This window comes from Jaculus jaculus, chromosome 3 (genome assembly GCF_020740685.1).
Source record: "Jaculus jaculus isolate mJacJac1 chromosome 3, mJacJac1.mat.Y.cur, whole genome shotgun sequence".
Classification (NCBI taxonomy): Eukaryota; Metazoa; Chordata; class Mammalia; order Rodentia; family Dipodidae; genus Jaculus; species Jaculus jaculus.
Genome location: NC_059104.1, coordinates 53,561,803 through 53,571,919, shown reverse-complemented (window position 1 = coordinate 53,571,919; position 10,117 = coordinate 53,561,803). Strand labels below are relative to the sequence as shown.

Genomic DNA, 10,117 nt, shown 5'->3' with positions numbered 1-10,117 from the left:
AGAAGAAGTTAAGTTAGTTCTACTTGCTGATGACATGATTATATATGTAAGAGACCCGAGAAACTCCATCCCAAAACTCCTGAAGGTGATTACCTCCTATAGCAAAGTATCAGGATACAAAAATCAATGCACAAAAATCAGTAGCATTTCTATATGCAAATGACAAGGATACAGAGAAAGAAATGAGGGACATAGTCCAATTTTCAATAGCAACAAAAATATTAAAATACCTTTGAATAATTTTAACTAAGGAAGTGAAGGATCTACACAAAGAAAGCATAAAAACACTCAAAAAAGAAACTGAGAAGGACTTGAGAAGATGGAAAGACCTCCCATGCTCCTGGATAGGCAAAATTAATATTGTGAAGATGACAATCCTACCAAAGGCAATATACAGATTTAATGCAATTCCAATTAAAACACCTACAGAGTTCATCATAGAGATAGAAAAAATGATCTCAAATTTCATACAGAAGTCAGAAGGCCTTGCATATCCAAACATATCCTCAGCAAAAGTAATACCTCTGGTGGCATCACCGTACCTGACCTAACGCTATATTACAAAGCCATAGTAATAAATACAGCATGGTACTGGCATAAAAACAGGAGTATAGAACAATGGAATAGACTTGAGGACCCGGATTTTGGGTCAAGCAACTATAGCTACTTGATATTCGACAAAGGCCCAAACAATATAGGCTGGAAAAAATATCGCATCTTCAACAAATGGTGCTAGACAAATTAGATAACCACATGCAGGAAACTGAAACTTTATCTACACATTTCACCATACAATACACTCAAATCCAAAAGGATCAAAGACCTCAATATAAGACCAGAAACTCAAATACCACTGGGAAAAAATTTAGGAAGTACTTTCCATGATATAGGAATGGGAAAAGACTTCCTGAACAAAACCCCACTAGCTCATGATCTTAAACAGTCACTCAACCAATTGGAACATATGAAGCTGAATTGTTTCTTTACAGATAAGCATACAATAAGCAAAGCCAATAGATTACCCACAGAATGGGAGAAAATATTTGCAGTTATCCCTCTGATAGAGGACTAATCTATAAAATCTACAAAGAACTCAAAAATCTAAACAGTAAAAAGTCAAACACCCCACTCACAAAATGGGGCAAAGAGATGAAGAGGCAGTTCACTGAGGACGAAACACAAATGGCAAACACACATTTAAGAAAATGTTCATGGCACTTCTGCCCTTTTGGCTCCCTGAGCAGCACCATGGCAGTTGGCAAGAACAAGCGCCTTACAAAAGGCAGCAAGAAGGGAGCCAAGAAGAAAGTGGTTGATCCATTTTCTACGAAAGATTGGTATGATGTGAAGGCACCGGCTATGTTTAATATTCGAAACATTGGAAAGACGCTAGTCACCAGGACTCAAGGAACCGAAATTGCCTCTGATGGCCTCAAGGGGAAAGTCTTTGAAGTGAGCCTTGCTGACCTGCAGAATGATGAAGTTGCCTTCAGGAAGTTCAAGCTCATCACTGAAGATGTTCAGGGCAAAAACTGTTTGACTAACTTCCATGGCATGGATCTCACTGGGGACAAAATGTGTTCCATGGTCAAAAAGTGGCAGACCATGATTGAAGCTCATGTTGATGTCAAGACAACCGACAGCTATTTGCTTCGTCTGTTCTGTGTTGGTTTTACTAAAAAACGCAACAACCAGATCCGCAAGACATCCCATGCACAGCACCAACAGGTCTGCCAGATCCGGAAGAAGATGATGGAAATTATGACCCGAGAGGTGCAGACAAATGACTTGAAAGAAGTGGCTAATAAATTGATTGCAGACAGCATTGGGAAAGACATAGAAAAGGCTTGCCAGTCTATGTACCCTCTTCATGATGTCTTCGTTGGAAAAGTAAAAATGCTTAAGAAGCCCAAATTTGAATTGGGAAAACTCATGGAACTTCATGGCGAAGGCAGTAGTTCTGGAAAGGCCACCGGTGATGAGACAGGCACTAAGGCTGAGCGAGCTGATGGATACGACCCGCCGGTGCAAGAGTCTGTTTAAAATTCTGGTTTTAATAGTGACAAATAAGAGGTCCTATTTGTGAAAAAAAAAGAAAGAAAAAGAAAATGTTCATCATCTCTAATCATCTGAGAAATGCAAATTAAAGCAACTATGAGATTCCACCTTACCCCAATAAGGATAGTAAACATCAAAAAATCAAACAAAAATAAAGTGGAGAAGCAGGAACACTCATCCACTATTGGTGGGTATGTAGGATGGTACAACCACTTTGAATAGCAATATGGAGACTCCTGAAAAAGCTGACTATAGAGATATCAACAGACCCAGTTATTCCCTTACTGGGCATCTACCCTAAAACCTTTAAACCACAGGCCAGAGAGATTTGCTCAACCATTTTGGAGTGGCTCAATTCGTAATACCTAAGAGCTGGAATCAACCCAGATGTCCATTACTAGAAGAGTGGATACTAAGTTGGGGTCTATCTCCACAATGGAATTCTATACAGCAGTAAGAAAAAATGACACAATGAAAATTGAGGAAAAATGGTTGAACCTGGAACACATCATTCTCAGTGAACTTACCCAATCACAGAAAAAATCTCACCCCATAGTCTCACTCATCTACAGCACCTAACCTGAATCTACCCAAGATACTTCAAATATCCAGCAAGCAATTAATGGACTAGACATTAGGAGGGTTGCAGAGGGAGGAGAGGGCATCGAAGGGGTAGGAAACACTAATCTAGACCGAAACAGCAATGGTGCCATAAAGTTCTACTTCCTAAAAGGCAGACCAAACTGAAACTTCACCAGGCCCTTATAGGAAACACCTGAATCAAAAGATACTGGAGAGGGTAGGATCAAGTCTAACCTAAATTTTCTACATCTTCCCTTCCTCCCTCTCCCTCTCCCCCTTTCTCTCTCTCTCCTTTCTAACTCCTATATATTAGTTACCTTTTTTCCTCATTTCCTTAGGGGGCACTGACCTGTAACTCCCAGTACCTGCATGGGGCTATCACCCACAATGAGCTTTTGATCAGAGACACCTACAAGGTTTTCTAAAAGAATGACAGATTTCTGTCAGAGTACCGATGACCCACCAAAGTTTAGTGGTAAGACCCTTTTGCTGAGGACACCATATGCAGCTGACACATAAAATGGAATGGCACGGCTGGAAGCCAGGAGAGAATCAGTCCCCAGACAGTCAGCATGTCTAGTGCCAGAAGTTGCTACATGGGCGACTGGGGGAAACGACCAATATCTGTCCAAGCAACTCATGGTCCACCTTACTTGGCAGCAAATAAGCTGTTGTGATGCCCACACAAGTGCAATAATGACACACAGCCATGGTGGGGAACCAACTGCTCTTGATTCAGAAAACTGATCCCCTCAGTTGTAGGGTACCCATAGCTGGATCTGGGAAACAAGTCAGAATCATATCCAAACATAAGCCCACTCTCCAATATCAAGCTACCATCAATCATGGGCTACAATAGGGCCTACACCTATTAAAGTCTCTATGAAAAAAGTAAGGGCTATCTCATTTGTCCTGATGCTAAATTACTCTCCGTTGGAGAATCTGCTTCTCTTTTTCAGATAGATGCAGATCCTAAGGACAGAGCCACCCCATCATACCTCAAAAGGGCCCCGGCTGAAACTAAGGAAAATTGTGGAAACAAGCAAGGGTGTTGTTTTACTAATGAACCAGATACCAGCACTAGGGGGAAGGAGATAAACACAGAGCAAAAGCAATACCTACCAAATCAGAGAGCCAGAGCCCCAGAGGCCCCCAACACCTCATCACTGAAGCAGACCAAATATGAACCCAATATGGCTCAGGGAAATTTTGCAGAAGAGGGGGCAGAAAGAATGTCAGAGCCACATGTTGGGTCATGATATGCAGAGACATTTATCGTACCAATAACTGTGGGCTAACTCCACAATGCATGACCCATATACCTCAACAAGGAGTGGCCAATGGGTAGGGGGTAGGTCATGGATGAGCCTAATTATGGTACCAAACTGCCTGTACTTGCAGAATAGGAAACTAATAAAAAAATAAAATTAAATTTTTTTAAAAAAGCAGATCACTTTTAAAAAGTCTAAAAAAAAAACTTTCCAAATATTTTTTAACTTTTAATTTTAATGTTCATTCAACTCTTTTTTTCAGCAACAAACATAACTATTTAATGTATATAAGTTTAAATTGACAAGTATAGATGTATTGTGACAAACTTACAGAGAAAAGTAAAATTGTATTTTTATCTCAAATTTATACAAAATAAATGTTAGTGATATTAATTAAGCGTATATCCTTAATAATTATGAAAATTCAAAAAGTGGGGTGGAGAGATATCTCAGTGGTTAAGGGACTTTCCTGAAAAGCTGAACAACCTGGGTTCCATTCCCCAGTTCCCACGTAAAGCCAGATGCACAAGTGGCACATGCTTCTGGTGACTTTTTTGTAGCAGCTGGAGGCTCTGGTATACCCATATTTATTTTCTTCCTCTCTCCCTCTCTCTCTTTTTCTCTCTTTCTTTTGCAAATAAGTAAATAAAAATATGTTTATAGTCACTCAATTCACAATAGCTGGGAAATGGAACCATCCTAGATGTCCCTCAACTGATGAGTGGATAATGAAGATATGGCACATTTATACAGTGGAATTCTGCACAGCGGTAAAGAAACATGAAGTTATGAAATTTGCAGGGAAATGGATGGATCTGGAAAGTATTATACAAAGTGAGGTAACCCAGGCCCAGGAAGCCAAGCACCACCTGTTTTCTCTCATATGTGGATCCTAGCTACAGATGATTGGACTGCTGTGTGAGTACAAATAAAACTCAGTAGCAAAGGCCAGTAAGGTAGAAAAGAGATCTAAAGGCAAGAGATAGGAAGGGAGTAGTGTACATAATAGGATGGTATTGTATACATGTAAGTAGAAGAATAGATTAATGGGGGTGAAAAGGTCAAAGTGAAGTCAGGGGAATAGATTGAGTAAAGCAAAGGTAGAGGGAAATTTAATCAAAATCTAAGAGGATATAAGTAAATCATATGGAAATCTACTTTTTTGGACAATGGAACATTCAGGAGCTGTAGATTGTTGCTAGAAAAATTTCAGCGCCAGGGATGGGATACCTTCCAGTGAGTTGTTGGCCAGAGAGGTCCCTGATGACCCCCAAAACATTATAGGCCATTGCAGAGGCCCTTGGTTTCCCACCAGTAATAGATGGTAAGACCCTAGTGCTGAAGACTCCACATACTTGGGCTGCAAGGCCACTGAGAAATCCTGCTTGAACTGAGCTGATAACTTTCTCCATGTAGACCAGCTGATACAAAACTGGAAGAAGCCATTCTGCATGCAATGGCAGAAAGAGAAATCACCAGTGAAGATATTCAACAGTGGACACTGCTAGCCTTATATTTGCCTAGCCAGGCAGAATAACCTAACAGATACAATAACGGCACATCTGTCATGGTGGAAAACAACTGCCCTCCAACTGGACTGGGGGCCCGCTCCATGGGGGGGAAATACATCCCTGATACTGAAAACTTAAAATAGGGGTAGTCATGAGTCCTGGGGGGTGTAACATCTGCTGCTGTTTGGCTAAATGTATATACTATGTCCATCAAACTGCCCAGTAAGCACTTCACTTAATGTTCATACTCTTACATTAATGATACTCTCACTTTTGGTAGAGCATCTTCTCTTTTCAGATGGCAATGACCCTGGGATGACTCAGAAGACATCATGGTGCTGGAAAGAAGTGACAGGAGTACTAAGTACTCCAATATTTCTATCAGACCTTCCAAGGCTCAGGGCCTATTGTGGAAGAGGTGGTGAAAAGAATGTTAGAGCCAAAGGAAGGGTAGGACTCCTTACAAAGTGCTCCCCCAGACACAAAATGGACTGGATACCCTCACAGTGGCCTCACAGTGCCTGACACTGCCTACACAAGTCCATTATAATAGGAGGAAAAGATAATGACATCAAAATAAAAGAGAGTGGTTGAGAGGGGGAGGGGATATGATGGACAAGGCAGTTTCAAAGGAGAAAGTAGTGGGGAGGTCAGGCATTACCATGGGATATTTTTTATAATATGGAAGTTGTTAATAAAAATATTTGAAAAATAAACAAATAAATAAAAATTCAAAAGCTACTTTAATTATGAGAAACATGATATTTATGATCAATGGTTGCTAATGTGAATAAGAAATAGGATTATAATGCTGTGCTCCAAGATTATGAGATATTATATTTCTTCAATATTAGATTCCATATTATGTAAGATTCCCTATTAAATTTCAGATGAAATAAAGAAAATAAAATTTATCTTTTCATGAAATTTTACAAACTAGTGAGGAACACAGATATTGAATATACTTACATAAATAGATCAAAGGCCATTCGTTTTCAAGACTATCATTAGAGGATCTTAAATTGGCTTTTAATGATTGCTAGAGAAGGGTTAGACATTATCTGCAGTGAGAAAGCCACTGGTAAGTTGTGTCTGCTCTGGTATCCACACAAACATAAAGACATCAAAGTAGAAAGGGACTATTTGGATAGAAGGAGAAGGGGTTCAGTGTATTTAAAAAGGGGATAAAGAGAGAGTAATTGGATGTGGTCATGAAATATAATATATATGGGTGCAACATAGTTATTAAATTAAATTTAAAAATAATTTTTGCTGATTAAATTAGTTGTTCAATTAGATTTCAATACAGGAAATATACCATTCCTATCTGTGTAAATACAATTATATAAGTGCCATTGTCTCTCAAATTAATTTCAATATTTTAAATCCTACCTTCTCTTTAACTTGAAGCAGATTCTTATGTGCATGAGAAGTATGCTCTTAACCTTTGCAAATCACCCATTACATATAATATGTCATATTTGTTTGATGAGTGCTGACTTGTGAACATGACCACACTTGTTGTTAAACCTTCTGTTAAACCCTCTGGTGCCATCCTTAAAGGTATAAGAGCTGACCACAAGTTCCAAAAACCTGAAAGGTAGAAGAGAGTTTAGATGCAAAATATCCCCTGTTCATCACCTTGAGATCAAGGCATCCTTCCCTGATATATATATATATTTTTCTTAAACTGATTTCTGTGCTGCTTCCATAGAATTCCTGAAAATTGGGGCTCGAGTGATGCAGACAGACATTGAGGATACTCAAAAAGCACCCAAGCAGAAATCCAGAAGCTGCTGAGAACTAAAAACTAAAGTAGAATTGAAGCAAGCCCACCAAGGCTCAGGGGAGTTTGCAGAAGAGGGAGAAGAAATAATCTAAGAGCCACACGGTGGGAAGAAATATTGAGAGGCATAGCCCTCCCCACAATGCTAACTGCTGCTCTCAACAACTCATAACCCACAGCACCATGGTGAATATGGGCAATCCCAACTCAGGACTACCCTCAGTGTAGTGGGGGTAAGGAGGAGGGAAATGATGGTGCCAGCACATCATGTATCCATACAAAGTTTCTACTTAAATAAAATGAACAAAAGGGAAAGCTTGTTATGGAGTCCAAGGTCTAGAGTAAAATGACATAGGTAGAATATTGAAAGAGAGAAAGCATGGCACCTGCAAAGAAATGAATAAAATGAAATCATTGGAATTGAGAGTTTAACAAATAAGGGTACAATGGTTTTGAGCAAGTCAGGACTGGAAAGCACATGAGACTTTCTATAAACTTCGAAAAGCAGAGAGATAGTTTTAGATCAAACCAGGCTCTTTTCTCTTGCTCAGGAATTATTGTATTTCATGTAATAGTCATTTCTGAGCTCTGAGTCTATCATGTTGAGAAAGATTGGGTCATCATCTCTTATGAAAGGCTAGGATTTCTCAAAGCATAATAATTAGTCAACAAGCTGGATGTGGTATTTCTGAAACTCTTATTTAGAGGCATCAGTTTCTGGAGCTGGAAAGATGGTTCAGCACTTATGGTGTTTGCTTGCAAAACTTGACCCAGTTTGATTTCCTAGTACCCATATAGAGCCAGATGCAACAAGTAGCACATGAATCAAGTGTGTTTGCAGTGGCAAGAGGACCTGGCCTGCCCATTCCTTTTCTCTCTCATTAAAAAAAAAAAAAAATTATTTATTTATTTGAGAGCGACAGACATAGAGAGAAAGACAGATAGAGGGAGAGAGAGAGAATGGGTGCGCCAAGGTTTCCAACCTCTGCAAACGAACTCCAGATGCGTGCACCCCCTTGTGCATCTGGCTAACGTGGGACCTGGGGAACCAAGCCTTGAACTGGGGTCCTTAGGTTTCACAGGCAAGCACTTAACCACTAAGCCATCTCTCCAGCCCTTCTCTCTCATTTTTTTTTCTCTCTCTCTCATTCTCTTTCTGTCTCTCCTTATAAATACATGAATAAAAATATTTTAAAAACAAAATAACGTTGTCAGTTTACTAATACCTAGATAATGAACCTCTGAACAGGAAGGTCACCAGTTGCTATATCACTAGATTCTTTTCTCTGTTTGTTTGTGATATATGTTGCCTCCAAAAGTCCCAAAATTAGGATAAAGGTAACTCTGTAACCTCAGACTGTCATTGGGATATTGAAAAAATTAAGTCCTCCATTTGACTAGGATCATCACAGAAGACAATACTAAGATTTAGTTTTATCTAGGTATTTGTACATTTCCCCAAAATATTGTAATATATTGGTATTATGAACAAAAATTTTATTAAAAAATTTTAACTATAATGTCATTCAGTTAATACTCAACTTAAAAATACATTTATTTGGGCTGAAGGGATGGCTTAGCAGTTAAGGCATTTGCCTGCAAAGCCAAAGGACCCAGGTTCAATTCCCTAAGACCTAGTTTAGCCAGATGCACAAGAGGATGCATGTGCCTGGAGTTCATTTGCAGTGGCTGGAGGCCTTGGCGCACCCATTCTCTCACTCTCTTTCCCCCTTTCTCTGTAAAATAAATAAATAAAAATAAAATATTTTTTCAAAATATATATTTATTTTAATCTACTAACTGGACAATTTGGAAGAAATTTATGTTCTCACTGTTAACTGGTAATCACTGCCACAAAGAAATATCAGAATATCCAGAAAAGGCAAAGGTTTATTTCTGATTTTATATTTATTTTTAGTTTTTCAAAAATAATAAAGAAATTTTAGCCTAGCAGAAGAATATTGATTTTAAAAAGTGTAACTATATTATTCCTTTGTTAATCTTGACTACTTTAATTTGTGTTTAATGTTTTCTTAGTGTCTTTCTGCTAAAGCTTCCTAGAAGCAAAATATATCAGAATTAATGGCTTGGAATCATGCACTTCATGAGTTTGCATTGTGTGAATAAAATCCTAACATTCCTAATTAGATGAATACAGTCTTTGCAACTGGAGAATTTGGAATGGCTTTTCTATTTCATATGACATTGTTATTCCTAATAATATTAGCCATAATCATCATATTATTCAATACCAGTCTGTCACTCTTTTGGTGACATCAAATACTCTTAACTTTTCCAATTTTTTTTTCTAAATGAAAATATTTATGTTTTTTATGCCAACCACATTAGATCATGATTTTTTAGCATCACTCTTCTAGGACTGGTGCCTGCATGTTATTATCATCTTCTGTTCTTGTCCCTAATAAATGTCTCCCTGTGGGAGCCACATGGCACTCAAAGCTTCCTGCAGTCTTTCTAGGAGGCAAATAATTACCACAGAAATAATTCTGTTTCAGAGGGAATTCAAATTAGCAACATTTCTCATGCATCACCCTTTTATGAGAACTGATTCCATCTACGTTTTTCAAAATGCTTCCATTGCACTCAAATTTTGAAGTCTCTTTTCCTAGTAGATAGATAGGAAGATGTTACAAGGGATAAGAGAGTTTGCCTTAAATAAAATAACTATATAAAATTGAACTTTTAAAATCAAGAGCACATCAGACATGTTACTAAGGTTTATTTACATATTAATTTGATTTGTAATGGGAACAATTTCTCAAATGTGATTTGATATTTGTCTCTCTAATCAGTGATGTTATTGATCCTATAATTTATTTTGTTTTCTTTGGGGATTTTATAGTTTTCTTATCAATACTACTAACTAAATTGATCTTCTCTTTTCTAGT

The 10,117-nt window shown here is 38.2% G+C and overlaps 1 protein-coding gene across 1 annotated transcript; it reads left to right on the top strand.

Moving 5' to 3' along the window:
• The first annotated feature begins 1,248 nt into the window (after positions 1 to 1,248).
• LOC123459384 (40S ribosomal protein S3a-like) lies at positions 1,249 to 2,093 on the top strand. The gene has a single exon (XM_045145850.1). It carries the CDS (start codon positions 1,249 to 1,251, stop codon positions 2,041 to 2,043), a length of 795 nt encoding a protein of 264 aa, XP_045001785.1. The 3' UTR covers positions 2,044 to 2,093.
• Positions 2,094 to 10,117: the final 8,024 nt, after the last annotated feature.

What these genes read in the sequence shown, in the direction of transcription:
- LOC123459384 (XM_045145850.1), top strand. Translation starts at nt 1,249, where the DNA reads ATGGCAGTTGGCAAGAACAAGCGCCTTACAAAAGGCAGCAAGAAGGGA.